The sequence below is a fragment of the Camelus dromedarius genome, chromosome 6 (genome assembly GCF_036321535.1).
Source record: "Camelus dromedarius isolate mCamDro1 chromosome 6, mCamDro1.pat, whole genome shotgun sequence".
Taxonomy (NCBI): domain Eukaryota; kingdom Metazoa; phylum Chordata; class Mammalia; order Artiodactyla; family Camelidae; genus Camelus; species Camelus dromedarius.
In genome coordinates this window covers 70,281,053-70,303,675 of record NC_087441.1, presented here as the reverse complement: position 1 = coordinate 70,303,675, position 22,623 = coordinate 70,281,053, and the positions used below count along the sequence as shown (strand labels likewise).

At 36.9% G+C, this 22,623-nt stretch overlaps 1 protein-coding gene across 2 annotated transcripts in view; it reads right to left on the bottom strand.

The window, feature by feature from the left end:
• PHF3 (PHD finger protein 3) overlaps positions 1-18,487 on the bottom strand; it is a 72,471-nt gene extending 53,984 nt beyond the window's left edge. The window contains exons 1-2 of one of the 2 annotated variants that reach the window (XM_031455944.2): positions 18,180-18,487; positions 5,429-5,697 (exon numbers count right to left, since the gene is read on the bottom strand). In XM_031455944.2, coding sequence (XP_031311804.1) covers positions 5,429-5,672 — 244 coding nt within the window. In that variant the 5' untranslated portion in view covers positions 5,673-5,697; positions 18,180-18,487. The remainder of the gene's footprint in view (positions 1-5,428; positions 5,698-18,179) is intronic. The other variant, XM_031455945.2, reaches the window with a different exon arrangement.
• Between the last annotated feature and the right edge of the window lie 4,136 nt (positions 18,488-22,623).

The following is a 22,623-nucleotide window of genomic DNA, read 5'->3' as shown; positions in this document are numbered from 1 at the left end:
TAAGCAAAAGTCAACTGAATCAAGTAGAGGTAAAACAGGGAACAGTAATAAAACACACAAACTAAAACCATAAACTGGAAAACCCTGGCCTTGGGCCAAAAATTCCCTACCTCTGCGTTTTCTGAGTTTAGAAAGTGGTATTTTAGTGTTTGTGTTAAAGGGCTTATTTGTTTTATCTCAGAGTTCAGTTCTTTTATTTTGATACTAAGGATGGCTTGTGGCAATGATTAACGAAAAATATCTGAGAAGAACGATTTAAAATGTCTAAACTGAATATAAAGCATTAGAAATGAGCTGGCAAGAAACAGAGAATTAAGACCAATGAAAGATGCTTACATAAATGTAGCTATCATAATACTTTTAAAGTTATATTTTAAATAATTTAAAGAAGCAAAGAAATATATCAAGCCTACAAGTAAGATTTAGGATTATAGTAAACATAATCTAATTTCTAATAAAGAAAAAATAATAGAGACACTATGTTGGAACATACAATGACAAAGGACTCTGGGAGGACACTGACCGTAAGAGGTCACCTAATGGAAACAACTACATGATACCTAAATCCCCAATGAAATTCCCTGGGGAATCTATTATTCTGTAACTCCAAGTTCTTCCTTTTAACCAAACTCTGCCTCCCTCTAACTGCTACCTATTGGATCCAGCTCTTTTCCATTCTCCATAAAAAAGTCAATCTCTTGCCAATGTGACAAACTTTCAAGCATCTACGGCTGCTGTTATGTCCTCCTCTTTCCACCTTCCAGCATTTTCTCTTCTCCACTAATTCCACAAGGTATTTGCCTCTCTCGTCTGTTCATTCTCTTCTCTACATACCTTTCACTTAGACCCCTCTAAAAACAACTCGAAATATTTAATCATCAATCTTACAGAAATGAAGTTTTATTCTTAAGGGCTATGCATGTTCTTACAAGGCTGATCAGTTATTCTTCTCTAACATTCAGTTAAGAGTATACACTTCATCTTGGGGGAGGATATAACTCAGCGTTAGAGTGCATGCCTAGCATGCACAAGGTCCTGGGTTCAATCTCCAGTATCTCCAATCAATCAATCCACCTAACTACCACCCCCCACCAAAAAGAGTATACACTTTGTCTTAACCAATATATTTTCATCTCATTTGCATGACTACTTTATATGTACTAAATTTGTGTTTTCTTGGTCAAATGCAACTCAAAAATAAGATTAATGGTGCAAGAGGTTCACTGAAGCACAGAAGTTAAAATAAAAAAAATATGACGACTCAGAATAATAAAAATAGTGGGAAAAAAGACCCTAGTGCAAATTTGTAATAAATGTGTATGTGTAGTTTGATCCACAGGTGTAATAAATTTGCACAAAGAGTTTGCTGTCCCCACAAATAAAGTACAAATAAGAAAAACAGTAATTAATATCTGACAACTGCATTTTATTGGAACAATTAATGCTAAATTCAAAGTCCTGATCAGAAATGTCTAAGAGAAAAATGAAGCCATAAAAACTTGTAAATACCTTTTAAACAAATCTCAGTGATGCAAAAGGACATCAAACATCTTTTCAGAGAAGGTACAGTATAGTTTTTTCAGTATTACACAGATGATTTCTGCCTCTAAAGATGACTTAATCCCAAACTACAGAGCTATGACTGAAAGAAATCTGTGTGCTAAAAAAAGGACCAAATACCACTATTGCTGAGAAGCTTGCAAAACTAGTCTTAATATGTATTAACAATACTTTGCTCAGAAGGAAGTAGCACAAGCTAAAATTCTCATTAAACCCAGTGCTACGTGATGTCATATATTATCAACAGCATTCCTGATAGGAAAGCAACTATCACATATGCATGCTAGCAGGAATTTCTCTCTACAGTTGAAAAAAGACTGAAGTACACAATATGAATCAACTCTTGCAAAATATGTAAAATACTGAATTCTATGACTTTTTATGTGTCTAACCTTCAAAAACCACACTGCAGGAAAGATTTTTTGTTTAATTTAGTGAATGAGGATTTTGTAAGCCACGATGTAGCCTGGAAAGGATGTCTTGGTTCCACTGAAGGATGCACTAGCTCCAAGTGCTAGCTGAATGAAAGGCTGCTCTGAATACCCATATTTACAGTGTGTCTGTCTGCCTGGTATTAAGGAAACAAATCAAATTACAGCCACTGAAAACTTCTTTTCAATATACCGTGTAAAGAAATTGTTCATAAATACAAGATTTGTTTCACACTTATGAATCATAGCTGTCTATGTAAAAGGGGCACAAAGCTGTCCACAAAGTAAGAGATAAAATTAACATTTGACACTGACAATGCCAATTATTCAAATACCATTTCAAAGACTCTGAATACATTCCTCACATGGTATACATAAACAATATAGTCAGTATCTTGAATCTATTACTTGGGAAAACATTTTTATTTTAAGGATGACAAGATTTTTTTTTTAAGAATACCAATAATTGGTTTGTTAACCAAGATTAAACATTTCCCAAATATTTAACAAAAAATATTACTGGGCGAATCTAAAAACCATATGCAAACACTGCACTTACATAAAGAAATACTTTAAGGAGTTCAAAGCACTCAAAAAAAGGATCAGAAATCTACTGGTTATCTCTTGAAACAATTAGCATTCTAATTTCTGTGCATCTGACAGAGCACTAAAAGTGATCTTCCATGTTCTTTCCTATTTTTATAGTTGTTAATGCTCCTCCATGATTTCTGTCAAGTCATTCTACTACATTAACAAAAAACTGGTCTTTAACAACTACAAACTAACCTCATTCAGCGAGAACAAGACAACAGTTATTTTGTTTGCTACCTTTCACATTGTTAAAACCAAGGTTCCAAAATAACCATAATCTATAGCATTCAACGGCCTGAGGAATACTAACAGGGTCATTTCCCTGCTAAGCTTCAGCTAAGACAACCAGTAAAAACCTATAGAGTCAGGTACAAACATCTGGGTAAGAATTACGTTGTTTTTATATTTTTCCAAAAAGTTGAAGCTGAAAGTTATAAAAGCTGTCCATACAGGGTTTTCACTAAATAGTTTACAATAAAATTTCTTCTGTGCAACTCTCTCTTAAATCTAAAATCACTTCAAAACAATTTTTTTAACTTTAATGTTTTCCATTTTGCTATTATTAAAAAATACATAGGCCTTTTACTAAACCAAATATCCCAAAGGGCAAAAGGAACTCTGAAACAATCAAGATAAATCCCTTGCCAGATGGCATGATAAAATCTAAACAATCCCATAAAGAACTTTATAGTTTTAAGTCCCCTACATATTCCCTTACATATCTTAAAAATGTGTATGTATGTTATATGTATATATATATATACATATATTACATACATTAATACAAACAGTTCTGCTTTAGAATCAAGATAAATAATTGTAGCAAACAAATTTAAAACAGGAAAAATTTAAAAATATTTCTACTTTTAAGTTCTTACAATGTTAAAGTTTACAAAATAATGAAATCATAAACAAGTGTTAATTATACCTCAAAAATATTTAAGTACTTCAATATAGATGTTGTAAGTCTCCTATTAGCAGAAGAAATGTTCACCAAAACTGAAGACTTTTCATATTAAAAAAAAAAAAAAAAAACACTTTTCCTATCAATAGAAATCAATTAAAAACAAAAAACAAAAAACAAAAAAGACAGCAAGTAAGAATACTAGGATTACTAAGGGGCTGGAACGCTATAAGTAAGAAAGTCTAAGAGGATGATACATTTGCCAATTCAAAGCCCTATATAACATCCTTGAGGGTTATTTCCAGTAACAAGCACACAGTAGTCAACAAATGGCTTTCCTGAATTTAGACTAAACTGTGAAACTGTGCATATAACCAGTGTCCTAAGTGCTTCACATTAATTAGATATATTGTACTGACACAGGAACAATGCATACATAAAACAAAATTTTAAAAACTTTAAAACATTTAAGAATACAACAAAAACAATGTAACCTATGTGATAACACAACACACTGTATATAATTCAGAGATTCACCATTATTAGTAAGCAATTCAAAAGACTTCAGTATTAAAAAGCTGATAAAATGAAGATTCCTAAAAGCCAAAGTGTTGAGATTTTCAGGCAGAGTAATCTGACAAATTTATGGATGAACAGCAGGCCACCTAATCCAAATTTTACATATTATTATATCAAAATACTAGGTAGAAAATATTCAAATGAAATGAAAAATACTGAAAAACTGCAGTGCAGAAGTTTAGTCACTGAAAAACAGACCATCACCAACGTAAGCCTAAACTACTCTAGGGAACACAGAAGGAAAGCCTAACTGCTCCATGTGGAACTGACTTTTTTGTCTAATTTCAGCTTACACAATAGCTAACTGCCCCAAAGTTTACTGTAATATTTTCTTTGCTTTATAAAGGAAAATCTACATATTTTTCCTACATATTAATGTATCTCTGGAGTAGTTTCTTATGAAGAATTAGATTAGCCCTACAAAGAGCAAGTTACTATCCTCTAGAAGTTACTATTTTTTAGTTACTTCAACCATAGGTCCTAGACCAGCACTGTCCAATGGAAATATAATGTAAACCATATATGTAATTTTAAATTTTCAAGTAGCCACTTAAAAACAGGTAAAAAGAAAACCAGTGAAATTAACTTTAATAAAATATTTTATTTAACTAAAAATATCCAAAATACTGCCTCAACATGTAATCTACATTTAATAAATTTGGTGAACTATTTTACATTTTTTTTCCATCCTGAATCTTTAAAATCAAATGTGCATTTTACTGCACATCTCAATTAGGATCAGGCTCATTTCAGGTATTAACAGTTATATGGTTGCTACACTGGACAGCAAAGGTCTAGAGTTCTTTTTCTTTGAGATACAGGTACAAAATACTAAAAAGATCTGAAATGGCAGCACACAATATGTTAAATTTGAAGGGGTGGGAGGGGCACTGACAAAAGTCAATTGAGCCATTCCCCTTGACTCCAATAGGCCTAGGATAAGATGACATCATGTTCCAATTGGTGAGGCAAATCCCTTGGTGAGGCAAATCCCTATTTGCTGGGGGGGGTCCCCCCAATTTATACTTGTTGTCATGATGTAATTATTGACAAGAGCCCCTGTAATTCCCAAAAACTAACCCACTTTGGATGATAAATTATAGGGCTACCCCATCTATATCCATAATATCCTCAAAGATAATTCCACATTCCTTGGAAGAAAATTCAGTTTAAATTCTAATTCTGATGCCTAGGAAAGGAGCTCTAAGGTCAAAGGAAAGAACCCTAAAGTCACTACCCTCGTCCAAAAAAAAAAAAAAAAAAAAGAAAAAGAAACAAAAAAACAAACAAAAAAAAACTGCTAAAAATTCTTTTTATTTTAAATTGCAGACTAAAAAAAAAAAAAAAAAAAAGTAAGAATTACCTGTTGAACAAGGCATCTGGAAATTGGGATCATTGCTATCCAAAACAGGCAAACAGAACTGGTTACTTGCAGATCCTAGCATAGGATCCTTATCGCTGAGCATGTTCTTCAGCGAGTCCTCTAAGACATTTTGACTTGTACTAAAATCCTCACAGACTTCATTCTCCAGGTTGGATCCTAGAAATAGGGCATCATCTAAGTGTTCAGTAGGAATTAAATGATTAAATGTATCAACTATATCCATGAAGACTTCTGTGTGTCTTTCAGCCCTATAGAAAGACAAAAAAAATACCATAAGAAATAAAGCTATCAATCGATAATCACCTAAAACCCAATTATTTTAATAGTTTTGAGTCTATGAACACACTTAGGTATTTCTGAATTGTTAAAAAAAATCCTCACTGTTTTCAGAATATACATTTGGACATGTAGAACAAAATCTCTGCTTGATAATGTTTCTTCACCACGCATGTAGAAATTCATTTTACCAGAGATCCTATTAAATGCTTACTTAATTCACTTTTAGGGGAAAAAAAACTATGTATATATAGTCCATTAATTTGATACATTTGAAAGAATTACATGGCTTAAAACCATAAAAACCATATGTTTTAACCATAATCTTTTCATAAATTAAAACTCAGACACTGCCTTTACAATGAGTCCATATAAAAGAGCTAAAATCAAATCACTTATTGTCCCATACCTATTAAAACTGTAAAACAGCCTTGTTTTATTTACAATGCATTTGAATTATTTAAAGATAAGATAGACAAGAAGGTTTTTTTTTGTAGAGGTAAGAGGAAAAAATGGAAAGAAACTATTAACTAAACCCAATGAATCAAAACTCAAAAAATTACATACACATAGGCACAGACGTGCACATACACGTATTTTGGGGAAAACTCCTTCTAAGATAAAATGAGATAAATAACAAGAAAATGATATGTCAGAGATCTAAATTTTCTTCAGTGAGTTATGTGGTGTCTATACAGGTATCAAGCTAGTCTCCTATTTAAACTATACCTGCACACTAGGCACTGCTCAGCAAAGGGCATTTCATGCTCTGGAGGAACCTCAATTATCAAAAGTTGAATTACTACTGGTTTCAGAGAAAACTGAACCAATGTAATTTGGGGGCAGGGGTAGGGAGGAGTGAACAAAATGAAATCTAGTAATATTCAGTTAGCTGGAAAATTCCACTAATTAACCCAGAAGGTGCTGGGTTCCAAAATTCCAAGGATTTTTAGATAAGCTCCAAAGTGATCAAAATTTCCCATCCTTGAATTCCTCCCCTATAAAAATGAGATTAGAGGAAGTTCAAAGATACTCTGCATTTTACTGGGTATATATTATATGCTGCTAAATATTTTACCTGCATTTTTAATTCATTTATCCCCAATAACAATAGATGCAGGGACAGAGGGTATAGCTCAAGTGTAGAGTGCATGCTTAGCATGCATGAGGTCCTGGTTTCAATCCCCAGTATCTCCATTAAATAAATAAATAAGCCTAATTACCTCCCCCTGCCAAATAAATAAATAAGAAGCTAGCACTTAAAAATAATAGATGGTACTTCTATCCTAGTTTTATAAACAGAATGTATGTAAATAATTTAAACGTCTTCTAGAAAGTCACAAAACAAAGCCAAAGAGTCAGACCCAGGTTTCAAGGCTCCACAGACCATGGTCATAACTCTAACCCTTTCACACCAAGCTATAAAGCTAGGAATTGACTAGATTTGACTCACTAAAGGTTCTTCTTTAAAAACATTTTTCATAATTTTTCAACAACTCAATAGTTGCCTGGGGCTTTGGATAAGAGAGGGGTCAACTGCAAAGGAACAAGATACTTTGGAGAATGATAAAAATGTCCTAAATCTTGATTGTGGTAGCAGTTTTGTGACTGTATATAGCCACCAAAATTCATCAATCTGTTCATTTTAAATGGATGTAGTTTGTTGTAACTCAATCTAAAATTTAAAGAAAAGGGAAGAAAATGATCTCACTCTCACAAAAGTAAATCCTCTTCTAAATATAGGATTTCAGTATCTTCTCAAATTCTGCAACTTATTTATATTGAAATATTAATAAAGCACTGAAATAAAATGTTAGCTATTTGACTGGCTAGTTATCTTACATGTGTTCTCTATAACATTGAGAAAACTGTAAGCTACAATGCTGATGGAAAGTCAGGATAAGTTTTAATTCCCTAAAGCTATCTGACCTCTGCCTAAGAAAGGCTCAATTATCATGTATCACCAATACTTCCCCTAATGTTTTTAGGTTCCAAAGAAATTTAGTGTAATAAATTTCTGGTAATTAAAAATAATTTACAGAACTGTTACTAAATGTTTACAAAATTAAGTAGCTAGAACTACTAACAGATTTGTTTATCTGAATATGACAGAATCCAAAGTTTACCACAAGCCAAAACCACCCCCACTTCAGAGTTGTATCCCAGATAAAACAAAGGAAAAAAGGCAATTCCAGCTCTAGGAACAATGGTTAACTTTGCTTGTTAAAAATGGTATGTTGAATCTACTGACAACACACCCACTCGTTCCCACAGCAATACAAGTCTGGTAAATTCTACAAACTCCTGGGGTCTGTCTTTCTGCCGCACAACTTCTGACTGTGTGCTTTCAAGTGGTGGGGACACTCAAAACATTCAGAAGCTGCAGTTACACAGCTTGAAATCACAAAGCTATCCATACAGAAGATCAATCCATTCAAAATAGCGATCTAAATGAGCAAAACATTTTCTTCAACGGTACTATTAGTGAACCACCCAAACTCTTACTAAAAGGTATCTTCAGAGCCTGTGGCATATTTTTAATCTCAAAATTAGACAATATTTAAAGATCAGCTTTAAAAAGAAAGTACAGCATATTGTAAACAAGATGGGTAAACTAACTTTCCAGTTTTTGGGGTTTTCCACCCCCGAACTAGTATGACTTATTATAAAGTGTGTTTCCCTGGATTTAAATAAGCAGATCAGGATAAAAGCATTCATGGTCTAATGTCGAGAAAGATTGATATAACAAAATTACATTTCTTTAACAACGCCTTTAATTTACTCAGCAAATGTTCACTAAGCAGTTAACACTGTGTAAGACACTTCTAGTATGTCAATGAAATTGGGAATCTTCCAGACAGAATATAGTATAAAGCATCCCAAACTTGTGGGTCCAAAGAAGACAATTTCTACACTTGACAATATAAAATTGTCATAAATTGGTAAGACTGGATTTTCATAAGTGGTTCCAACAGGCTTGGGGGCCAATTCTAAAGGCAGAATTCCAAAAATCTTAGTATACAGCCATCTCATACGATTATCTTGAAAGTAACACTGTATGGAGGCATAAAGTAGTAATTTATTTTCAAAAATCAGTTTCAGACATCAAGTGCTCAGTATCAAAAAATAAAATAAAAACTCTCCACTGCTAAACTGTAAGACAAATGTTAGCCAATTGTAGAAATACTCACTTAACACAAACACACTAACCTACTAAATGCAATGTGGTATCCTGAGTTGGACCATGGAACAGAAAAAGGACAATAGTGAAAAAACTGGTGAAATCAGAATAAAGGCTAGAATTTAGTTAATAGTAATGTACCAAAGTTAATCTCTAGTTCTAATAAAGGCACTAGCATTACATCAGATGTATCAATCAGAGAAATTAGATGAAGGGTACATAAAAACTCTATACTATGTCTGCAACTTATCTATAAATCTAAAACTACTCTATAATAAGGTCCTTTTTTAAAAAATGAACACTAAGCTAAAATACAGTGCCCTAAAATACCTAGCAATGTAGATAGTCAAAGATAATCAGATCCAATTAAAGAGAAATGTAAGAGTTCATTCAGTGTCTCTGTTAATTAAACAAATTGCTTGATTTAAATAAATCCTGTTTCTTACACTGAAATTCTACTTAAACGCTTTTTTATATTTGACATTATAAATTTAATAATTAAAACATAACAAACCTATCTAGGGTGTAATTTAAGGGACTAAGGATATGTATATATGCAATTAAATTGATACTGTTTACTTGGGAAGACATAGACGCTAAAACCAGAAATTACTTCTGAGTTCACAGTCATGCCTCAGGTTCACAGACAATAAAATGTATCCAGCTAAGTCAGAGAATTGGATAATTTGCTTAATTCAAAATTACTCATTTATTCACTTATTTATTAAGCATTTACTATTACATACTTCCGTAAGTACTAGTGAAATAAACGCCAGTCTCAAATTCAAGAAGCTCATAAATCAAAACAAAGTGCAGACAAAAATGACAACATGTAAACATCACAACAATATATGAAAGTGTCATACTGAAGGGCTCAGACAGTACTACAGAGGATGTAAAAGCCATAGGACAAGGCTAAGCAGGTGACGTGTGAGCTGGGCCCTGAAGGTCCAGGGGCTATTCCAGGCAAAGGAACAGCAGGTGCTGATGATCAATGGCAGCATTTGGTCCTAATGGACCATTTAGAAAGACTCAGAATACAACTAAAAGTAAGCATTAATAATAACATCCTAAACGTTAACTAACGTTTATTTACAATGTAAAATTTAATCTAAGTCTGAAGATATTTCCTAGTCTCACCTGTAATTCACAGAATTATACTGCAGTCAAGTTTAGTTTACATGATAAAACTAGCCTATATTGTTTTCTAAGTGTTTCATGTATGAATAGAATGCAAAAAGATTTAGGAAGCACCAACCGCAAAAAAAAAAAAAAAATATATATATATATATATATATATATATATATATATATATATATATATATATATATATATATATATATACACTTCTACCAAAATCCCATTTAAATTAAGAGTAAATTAAAACTGAGTATCTCAACTTTTCAGAAACATCTTCAAAGTAAAACTACGTATTTTATCATATCATCCCCTTAAAAAAAAAACACATGTAACCCTAACAATCACTGAAACTATCCAAGGCATTGGGGGGGGGTGATAAATACACATCAGGAGATTATAAAACCTATGAAGAATAATTAAACAGGATAATAGTGAATAGGGAGGAGGAGGGCATTCTATGCCTGACGGTAAATGAAAGCCTTGCTAATAAAGGGCTCCATGTGAGCCAAAACCTAAAATGCAGGAGTGATCCACACATAAATGGGGAATAGCAATCCAGGCAAAGACAGAAATGCGAAGGCCCTGGGGAACAGAACAACTTGATGCCTTCCAATCCCTAACCATAGTTTAAATTAAGCTGTTAATTCATCAGGCATGCTTACTATTAACAAATTTCTAATAGGCAGTAGGAGGAGGAGGGGTAAAAAGTACCACTATTATAAATGACAAAATACAAACTTAATGTGCTCTAACTTCATGCCAGGCAATGGTCAACGCACTTTATTTTACATCAGTAGTTTCCAATCAGAGGTGATTAAGCTCCTCCAGAGGGCATTTGGTCACGTATGGAGGGAATTTTGGTCATCATAATTGGAGGGCATGCTATTGGCATCTAGTAAATATACTACAATGCACTAGGAAAGCCCCACCACAAAGAATTACCCAGCAAAAAATGGTGCTGAGGTTAAGAAACTCTGGTCTACATTTATTAATTCAATCCTTACAACAGTGCTATATTATAATCCTGATTATACAAAAAAAAAAATGAAATTGGGATCAGTGACATTCAATTGCTATAATAAGTGGTGGAGCTAAAATCTGAACCCAGAAAATTTCATTCAAGAGTCTCTACCCTGTATTATCTCTTTACACAGTTAAATTCATTGAGTGTTTTATTATGTGCTGTGCACCATGCTAAACTTAAATGTATAATGTCACTAAACTTCACAGCCACACAATTAGGCAGGTATTATTATTGTTATTATTACTGCTATTATTGTTGTTACTATTATTATTATTCTCAATTTACGAGAAGAGCTAAAGCTTAGCAAAGTTACACCCAATATTACAGAATAAATGACAGCTGGAACTCAAATCTGCTCTGACACAAACGGCAGTTCTTCACCACCATGGCACAATAACATGAAAAGATGAATATTAAGTTATCCTTCCAGGATGGAGTCAAGGAAAATCACTAAATGGTTAAGCCATATGATCTGATACAATTCTACGAAGTTCAATTCTACAATGTAATGCTACCTAATCACCTGCTCGACACACCCATTTCAAATTCTGGTCCAGTTTCACTGGTTAGAATCTACTGGCAAGACTTCATAAGAAAAAGCAAGAATCATAACTTTGCTTCTGAATATATCATGTAAAAAGAACATGTAAGAATCCAAGATGACTGCCACACTAAAACCAAAGCAGACCTAAGCACCTAGAAAAAGAACTAACAAGTACAAGCTGAAACTGGCAAAAGCAGAATTATTACACTCAGCCATTAGTAAGAGTTAACTTCAAAGTTCACAACTATATCCTACTGTCATTATGGGAAGTATTAGAAGCGTGGATTAACACTACAAGCAACTTATCCTTGAAACTATAACCTACATGAGAACAGTCCAAACTAATGTGTACTTATCATGTACTATGTACCAGGCCCTATGCTAACTGTACTGTATGCATATCTCATTAGTTCCTCAAAACATCTCTGTGCAATAGGTGTAATTATTATTTCTATTTTGCAGATGAGCAAACTGAGACAATTACGTAACTTGTCCAAGGCCACATACCCAGTACAGGTGTACCTCAAAGATAACGCAGGGTCAGTTCCAAACCACCAAAGTGAAGCGAGTATCCCACACAATAAAGTGAGTCACACCACTCTTTTGGTTTCACGGTGCATACAAGAGTTATGTTTGCACTGTACCACAGTCTATGAAGTACACAACAGCATTATGTCTACAAAAACAATGTATAAACCATAACTAAAAATGCTTTATTGCTAAAAAATGCTGCTTATCATCTAAGCCTTCAGCAAGCTGTAACCTTTTTGCTGGTAGAGGGTCTTCCCCGATGTTGATGGCTGCTGGCTGACCAGGGTGGTGTTTGCTGAAGGCTGGGGTGGTTGTCTCTTAAAATGAGACAATTAAGTTTGCTGCATCAACTGACTCTTCCTTTCACAAATGATTTCTCTGCAGCACACAGTGCTGCCTGACAGCATTTTACCCGCAGCAGAACTTCTTTCAAAATTGGACCCAGTCTTCCCAAACCCTTCGGGTGCTTTATTAACTAAGTTTACATAATATTCTAAATCATTTGTGATCAGCTTAACAATCTTCTCACAGCATCTTCACCTGGAGTAGATTCCATCTCAAGAACCCGTTTTCTTCATTCATCCGTAAGAAGCAACTCATCAGTTCAAGTTTTATCCTGAGATCACAACAGTCCCATCTTCAGGCTCCACTCCCAATTCTAGTTCTCTTGCTATTTCCACCACATCTGCTGTTACTTCCTCCACTGAAGTTCTGAACTCCTCAAAGTCATCCATGAAGGCTGGCATCAACTTCTTCCAAACTCCTGTTAATGTTATTTTGACCTCTTCCCACGAATTATGAATGTTCTTAATGGCATCTAGAACGGTGAATCCTTTGCAAAAAGTCTTCAACTGACTTTTGCCCAGAGCCATCAAATGAATCACTATCTATGGAAGCTGTAGCCAGAGGAAATGTATTTCTTAAGAAAGACTTGAAAGTCAAAGTGGCTCCTTGATCCATGGGCTGCAGAACATATGCTCTGTTAGCAGGCATTAATCCCACTGTCCATCCCCATCAGAGCTCTTGGTGACCAGGTGCATCATCAGTGAGCAGTAATACTTTTAAAGGAAACTTTTTCTGAGCAGTAGGTCTCAACATAGACTTAAAATAGTCAATCATGTTGTAAACAGATGTGCTGTCATCCAGGCTTTGTTGTTCCACATATAAAGCACAGGCAGAGTAGACATAGTATACTTTTCAAGGGCCTTAGGATTTTCAAAATAGTAAGTGAGCAGTGGCTTCAGCTTAAAGTCACCAGTTGCATTCACCCCTCACAAGAGAGTCAGCCTGTCCTATGAAGCTTTGAAACCTAGCACTGACGTCTCTCCAGCTATGAAGTCCTGGATGGCATCTTCTTCCAACATAAGGCTGTTTTGTCTACACTGAACTCTGCTGTTCGGAGTAGCCACCTTCAGGAGTGATCTGAGCGAGATCTTCTGGAGAACTTGCTGCAGCTTCCACATCAGCACGTACCGCTTCACACTGCACTTTTATGTTATGGAGACGGCTTCTTTCCTTAAACCTCATGATCCAACCTCTGCAAGCTTCAAACTTTCCTTCTGCAGCTTCCTCACCTCTCTCAGCCTTCACAGAATTGAAGAAACTTAAGGCCTCGCTCTGGATTACACTTTGGCTTAAGAGAACACTGTGGCTTGTTTGATCTCCTATCCAGGCCAAACTTTTCTCCATATCAGCAATACGGCTGTTTCACTTTTTTCATTCATCTGTTCAATGGAGCAGCACTTTTAATTTCTTTCAAGAACTTTTCCTTTGCATCCACTACCTGCCTAACTGTTTGGTACAAGAAGCCTAGTTTTTGCCCTGTTTTGGATTTCAACATGCCTTCCTCACTAAGCTTAACCATTTCTGGCTTCTGATTTAAAGTGAGAGACGTGTGACTCTTCCTTCCACTCAGACACGTAGAGACCATTATAGGGTTAATTGGTCTAATTTCAATATTGTTGTGTCTCCAGGAATAGGGAGGCCCAAGGAGAGGGAGACAGGGAACACCCAGTCAGTGGAGCAGTCAGAATACACACATTTACAATTAAGCTCAGAGTCTTAATAGGGGGTGTGGTTTGTGGTGACCCAAAATAATGACAACAGTAACATCAAGATCACTCATCACTGATGACCAGGATAAATACAATAATGAAAAAGTACGAAATACTGTGAGAATCACCAAAATGTGACACAGAGACTCAAAGTAAGCAAACACCATTAAAATTGGTGTCAATAGGCTTGCTCCATGTAGCACTGCCACAAATCTTCAATTTGGCTTTTTTTGCATTTTTTTTAAAAGGCAGTTATCTGTAAAGCACAATAAAACAAGACACACCTGTACACCCAAGCTGGAATCCAGGCAGTGGGATTCCTGGGCCTGCACTTTTAAACTGCTGTACCTTATGCAGTCTACATATATGACGCCTATCAACTTTTATGTCCATACAACATCAATAAAATCTTTCAAATACTGGAAACAAAGTGACATACCCTCTTCCAAAATAAATTAGGAACTATGCACTTAGCCACTCCCTACACATTAAAAATAAAATGGGTTATCCTCAGTGTGTATAGGACATCATCATTTTGAAGTTATCAACCACAAACTTCTCAATCTATTTTCAGAGTCTACAATTTTAGAATGTTTTCACGTGGCCAGACCACCCAAATTATAAATGAATTAAAATGTTAGCCTTTCTGCACAATCAACAGAAAATTAGATTGTCCCAAAAGATAAAACTTCTGGATACTATTTTGAAGTTTTTGCTTAACTATTTCTCCTCATCCTCTCTCCATTATACAAATGATCTTAAAATTTTAAATCCCAACTATTAAAAGATGATCTGAAATAAATACACAACGCATGGCAATAATTGTCCAGTCTATACATTTGGCAATTCCTCATACAATGTCTCTTAACTCTTGAAATATCTTTCAATTTTAACTCTAATACAATGATTTAAAAATCTCAAGTCTGAATCTCATTTCTCAACCTAGACTACGTTCCTTGAAAGTACAAACAGCACCCAGGTCTCAAATATTTTTAATCAAATCAAGACTCTCAATATCCTTCCTTGTGTAATGAAAGGACAACAATTAAAAAATAATATTTTTACTGTTCTCAAGAATTCAACAGTATCATACAGTACAGGGAGCTATATTCAATTTCTTGTAATAAGCTACAATGGAAAAGAACCTGAAAATATATGTGTGTGTGTATATGTATACCCGATTCACTTTGCTGTACATCTGAAATTAACATTGCAAATCAATTACACTTCAATAAAAAATAAAATTAAAAAGCACAACAGTATCAAAAATGTGTAACAATTTGACAAATCATTTTTCTAGTTAAAAAATAAGATGTCTATGCTTCTGAAAAGATACTGCAGGATTCTCCGCAGGTGCTCTAAGAAATGAATAAAACAGAACCCAAGATGTACTGTTCCAGAAAAGAAATCCAGCAACCATGTGTCCAAAAGAATTAAAGAAATGTAAATGTATGAAAATATTTAGAAATCAGCACTAAGAACCTTGTCCTCCCTGACACTGTGTAATGAAGTAGTTACGGGCAATCCGCAAGCCTGAGAGGCTAATCAATAAACCTCATCACCTCATTAAAAAATAGAAAAGATCTTACCTCTAGACAAAAAAGTTATTAAATAAAAAGGATTTCATGAGAAATCTGTGCCAAAAAAAAAAAAAATCACACCTTTAAGAGTAAAATGTATCAAAAAAGGCAAACACCACCTTACCACGTCAAGGAAGATAACCATTATCTACATTTTAGTACCCAAAAACCAAAACTGTATGCACAATTTATATTCACTCATTCACCAAGTTTTCTACATATAATCCGTATTATGTAAAAATCTGAATTCAAGGCAACTTTGCAGCAATCCAAATTGTCATTTGCTACTTTCAACTTTTATAAGTAATAGTTTTGTTAATAAACTATAATAGAAGTCAAAAATTATTAACCTTTCCTGATTCCATACTCAATACAATTCAAATTTTAATATTATGGTTTTAAGTGATTAATATGAAGACAAATTCCCTTCCATTTTTCTATCCTGAAAGTTGCTTTGGACCTACATTTACACAGACCACTTTTCACAGATTTGACTTATCTGAATACGCAACAGACTGGTATACCATAGGATCAGCTAGTTATCTGAGGTCTATCCCAACAGCATGTAATGCACAACCAGTTCAGCGTGATAAGGAAGTTCACTAACCTCCTAAAGGATGCAAAAGCAGTATAATAAACTACACTTTCATGCTTTTCAATAAGTAAACCTATAAAGCACACATGGAACAGGGAAAAAACCTGTCCCATTACTAACTCATGTGTTATCCTTCTTACAAATCTTGGTACAGCTATCAAATAAAGCTTACAATTTAAGGCTGTAGTTCTCTATACTTAAAAAGTGGCTCACTTCAGTTCAGTAGAAGACTTTCTGCAGCTAAGGAACTGACTGAACTGTATGTGGCTTAATCAGAGCAATAATCGCTATTAAAAGTACTTCCTTAGATTGGTACTATCATGGGGATATGGAGTATATATTTAAAAGCAGTGACGATGAAGATGCTGATGGAGGGAAAGTTCATGATCGTAATATATGGCCAGTAAACAGAAGAAATGGGGAGAAAATATAGCAAATTAAGGAAAGGTCTAAGTGGTAATGATGGTTAAAAATCACTATTTAAAACAACAATCTTCACAACACAACACCTTTTATGCTCTAGAATGAAGATACAAATTTTAAAAAGAATGCTGCAACAACTTCCCGGTTGACTCATGTCTCTTTCCTACCAGAAAAACACATCTACATTTTCACAATCCCAAACACTTCATTCAAGAATCAAAAAAATGGTAGGTAATGATTGAATAACTGAGGTCCAGTTTGGGGGACAATCAGTTCAGTAATGGGAAGACAAGTTCGAATCCAAAATAGTAACTGAATAGAACAATGTACTGTTAAGTACCCCCTAAGTAGTTTACTGTATCTTCCCCCTTACCCTCTATTTAAAATAACGTGGTAAAATTCGTCTTTGTAAAGGCTCAATTACCTAAGTTTCATCTTAAATTAAGTAGTATCTCTACACATAATGAAGATCAGGACCAGGTAGACATTAAAGCGTCGTTGCCCCTTACATTAATGACTATCCATGATCATATTCTGCAAATGATTCCTGAATAGCATCAATAATCACCCACTCAAATTACTTCGAATCATAGCCTTTGGGAAATGGCATTTAAAAACCCAAAGATGAGAAAAGGTCATCGGACTCGGCAATACATTGCTAGGGAAAAGAAGGGACCTAGACTGCGCGCGGTACCAACATTCTCTCCCTCTCTCCCTCCTCCCCGCACCCCCGGTCAGGTGATCAGTTATTTAGGACCACTACCACCCACATATCGACAAGTGGTTCATTAAATTACACGTATTATCAGAAGAACGGATTCCAGGCTTCTCCTTTCAAACTATGCATAAGGAGTCGACAGTTTGGGTCCCAGGCACAAAAGCGCGCGGCCGCGGGAGCGTGGATGGAGAGCCAACTCGCGGTCTGCACCAGCGGGGACCGGGCTCGGCCTCCTGGCCAAGGCCAGCGCCGGCTGCCAGGACCTGGGCCCAAAGCTCGATGCCGGAGGGCCAGGTCGGGGCCTGCGGGCTGGGCCTCCCCGCCAGCGCCCGCCGTGCCTCTGGGCCTGCGCGCCCGCGTGCCCGCGCGGCGGCGGGACTCAACCCGAGGCCGGGGCGCAGGAGCCGGCGGGGAGGCCGCGGCCCCGACCGTCCGCCGAGCCGCCCCGCCGCCGCGGCCCAAACGGTCCCGGGAGGCAGAGGCAGCGCGGGTGGGCCGAGGGCGTTGCGCAAGAGGCCGCAGAGGCGCCTTCCCGCTGCGCAGGAGGAAGGCGCGGAGCACAGCCGCGGGAAGGCGGGAGGCCACGGAGGCGCGGGGCGTGGGGCAAGGGCCGGGGGAGGGGAGGGCCGCCCGTCGCCCGACCGCGGCCGCGCCGCAACTCACCCAGCTCCGCCGACGAGCGCTACCACTGGCAGCGAGAGGAAGATGGTGGCCGCGCCGCCGCGGAGGAGGGGGCCGGCTGCGCGGAGAGGGGGTACGCGCAGGACGCAGGCGTCGCTGCCACAGCCTCTTCTTCCTCACGGCTCGGGCGGCCGCTGCCGACCACACTGTCCCGGCTTCCGCGCCGCCCTCCTTATCCTCGTTGCAGCCGCCGCCGCCGCCCAAGAACCCGAGGGTCGCTCGCCTCGTGGGGACCGTGCGGCGGCGCGAGACCCCGCAGCCATCGGCGTGCGGCGGCGGCGCGGGGACAGGAACGGGGCCGCGTCACGTGACCCCACTGTTTACCGTTCCGGGGCCGCGCCGCGCCTGCGCGCTGCGGCCCTCCGGGGCTTCCGAGGGCGCGGCACCGCCCGCAGGCGGAGGGTTGAGGCTGCACTTGGTCGCTTTTTCTCGACTGCAGAAACCACTAGCGCTTACTAGTTAATGTGATGTTGATGGGCACATCTGCTCCCCCTGAGGTACTTTTTATGAACTGGGTGTGTGTTCCAGAATGGCGGCGAGAGTGGAGCAGATTGAGCGCCTTGCCCAGGAATCCCTCCTGGATTTGCACAACAGCCTCATCATGAACCATCTCGCCCTCACCTAGCCTCTGTTAGCTAACTGGTCTACTTCAGGACACGAGTTGCTTCCACCAAGAAATATTCCTGGTCTAAGTTAGCAGTTCTCAAAGTGTGGCCAGAGGATCCCCGGAGGGTTCTCAAGTCCTTTTAGAGGGTCACCAATTCCTTTGTATTTGCATGTGTCTGAGGATGGATTCTATCTCCTTCAACCAATTAAATGCAGAAGCAAATTTGAAAATCCAGCCATCCTCTATTAAGCCAGACATCAAAGAAATTTGAAAAAAACTTTATAACAATTTTTGTTGGAAAACGTATTTTTCATATTTACGGTAGCAATGAATTTCGTTGTTTTTAAAATGTTTTCATTTAGGTTTAACTTCTAAGACAGTAAATATCAATGCATATAACTAACCCATAAAACAAAAAACCTCGGAAGTGCCTCAGTAATTTTTAACAGTGTATAGTGGTTCTGAGACCAAAAAGTTTGAAAACCGCTTGCCTAGGTTATGTGCTTCCACAGCAGCCTGGGCTACACATAGCTCAGCCCATAATGAGCGCTGTGAGGTAATTGTTTCTAGTCATCACCCTGACCAACATAAGTCCTTTAAGGACAGGATTCCTTCCTAACTACAGGACCTAGTAAAACATGACAGCCAACAAGCATCTGCGCTTCTAAAACCTCTACTTGTTGATTTAAGCCTCAAGCCAACCTCAGGCCACATTGTAAGATTTAGTGCATTTAGTGCGGAGTAGAATAATAGCTTATAGGTGTGCGGTGAATATCTGTCCTTTACTGTCTCCGCTATTTCAAGCACTCCCCAAACCAAATGCTCTTTCACAAAGGAAGGTTAGATTGTCCTAGTTCTGGAATCCTAGAAGTCAATCCCCTGTCTTGGGTCATTAATCCCTCAAAACTTTGTTGTACAATTCCTCTTTTTTAAAATGTTTTTTGAGAAAGGAAATCAGAAATGAATAGTCAAGATTTCTTTTTTCACTTGCAATGTTTGGGATGAATTGCAAAAATAAATCTAACTTTATCTTTACTCTTCTCCCGTACCTCAATGTGAAATTTGAAAAAGGGATTAGAAAAGACTAAGGTTATTGCCGTAAACAATATTCCACCCTAAAGGAATGCAAAACAGTAGAGCTTGAATGGAAAAATCTTCAGATGGAAAGTCCCCTTAGAAGAGCTGAGGAAAATTTGTCAGAGAAATTTTGTGAATTTTTGAAAAAATAAAATGGAGGTAAAAAAAAATATATATAGGAACCATAAGCCTGTCACATTTACAAAACAAAGATTTCTAATCCTGAAAAAGCCAAAAGGCTTTCCACAAAGCATGATATTTTGACTATTATTTTGAAAAAGCCAAGCTCCCAGATTCACATTTGTCTTACTTTTTGCTTCCCAATATAAATACTATGTGTCTTTTACCCAGTCTATTAGCTTGTGCAATTTATGCTGGGAAAGAAGAGTTGAATCTACAATAGAGAAGGTAGTTGAGAATGCCTCCTCTCACTACAAAATACGTGTTTTCTTGGTCAGTGTGGCCAAATTCCAATACCAGGGGCATCAGTAAACCTAGTTACATTCTGAAGTGTGTGTGAGATCAGTATGTGAGACTCAGACAGACCCACACAGTCAGAGGAAGGCCAGGCAACTGAACTTGGGAGCACAGCTACAGATTCCTTAATCAATTTGGGTGATGGCAAAAAGGGCAGAATTTGGAATTTTGGCAGCAGGTATTAGGAAGTACAGTCATGGATGAAATGGCAGATAATCCAGCCACAGAAGAGACAGGTTCCAGGCAGGAAACAGTCACTGAAAGGGCAGGTGTGTGGGTAGGAAACTGGTCTTGGGGAGGAGTGATTTATCGGATACCACACCAGCTGCTTGGAATGGACATTCATGACAGACTCCTGCACTGGGGCTCTGGGGTGTCAAGGTCAGTGTGCCAACAGCAGGACTGATCATGTTGAGTTGTTAGATTAACAGCTCCAGAATTCTGTTCTTATAAACTTTCTGCCCAGGCAGGCAGGCAGAGAGCTAAGAAAGAAAACAAGTAGCGTTTGTTGAGAATGATTGCTAAACACGATACACACTTTATCACGTTTGATGGTTTCAACAGCCCAACAAGATTGTTGAGCTCATTTAAAGGTGATGAAATTACTTACTTTCCCTGACTTTCTCTTCGGAAATTAATCATGCCCATATTTCCCCTCTCCTTCCCTTCCCAGACAAGCTTTTAAAAAAAAAAAGCAGTAATTTTGGGGGGAGAGGGCATATAGCTCAAGTAGTAGAGTGCATGCACCAGGTCCTGGGTTCAGTACCTCCTCAAAAAATAACAAATAAAACAAACCTAATTACCTCCCTCCCCTGCCAAAAAAAAAAAGCAGTAATTTTATTATAAAACTAACACATATCCACTGATTTTTCTTTAAGAGCCCAATAGAAGTTATGAGGTAAGAATCTTTCATTCCCCTAATACCCACCCTCACCACCAAAAATTTCACTCAATACAGCGTGTATCCTTCTAAGTATTTATTAAACACAAATATCAGGCGTTTGTCGTTGGGCTTCCACTTGCTTTCCCAATCCTGATTACCGTGCACTAGTCTAACATCTTTCCCAACCAAGTAGGAACAGGGGAATTCATAGTAACAGGCACTAAATGCAAGCTGTTTGAGGGGAGGGTTTTTTTCACTTGAAAAACTATGCTAGATACTATGAAATGTAAACAATCTGAAGACATGAAGAGCTTTTGGAACCAAAAAAAAAAAAAAAAAGATTATTTAAAAAAAAATCCATAGAAGGGCTAAAATGAAGTCTCCCAGAATGAAGACGAAAAGGGATGGACAGATGGTACTCAATCTCAGAACGCCAACATCTGACTCACAATGTATTTCAGGGAGAGAGAACTGAAGAAATAGAGGACAGGAAGTTATTAGAGAAAAGAAATTTGAAGGGACTGAAAGCAAAAATTTTAATCTAAAAATACCTATGAAAAATCAAGTAAGCTATATAAAAAATAAAATAAAATATTACATATACATGTCCTCATTATATTTCAAACTGCTGGGGATAAAGATAAAATTCTAAAAGCTTCCATAAAGAAAATCTAGATTCACTTACACAGTAATGAGAATCCAACTGGCATCTGTCTTCTAATTAGCAGCACTGAATATGAGAAAATAATGAAGAAATACGTTTATAAACTTCTAAGGGAAATGATTTTGAACTCAGTATTTGATGCCCAGTTGAATTATTAGACAATTATCAGAAATCAAAAGTCAAAGAAATTCATTTTTTAGGAATGCAGGAATTTGGAAAGTTTGCCTCCCAGTCATCTTTTCTGAGGACTTTATTTGAGTATACAGTTTAGGAAAACAAGGAATAAAATAGAAAATGAGGAAAGAAAGAAAATAACGAAGCTAAGTCAGAGGAAAGTCAGGACCAAGTTTGTCCAGATGGAAACAGGAAACCAGGGGGATGCTGGAGTCGTATTGCAATGGAGAGCAGTATGTACAAGGTGGGTGATCTTCAGCATATATTAAAGGGCTATGGTTCTTTTATCTGCAAGGCTAAAAAAAGTAACTAGAAATAGCAGTGAAAAATAAAAACTTCATAAGAAACAATGATTTAAATATTACAAACTAAAATATGGAATGATTTGAATAGTTGAATGAACGTGAGAAAATATTTTATCAATGTTTTAAATGTTATTCTTTTGATACTGGATTTATAATGAAGGATAATCGTATCTACTTCACTATATAGCAAATAATGTTTACATTGTCATAGTAATTTAAATGCTATTTTGGGGGGGAGT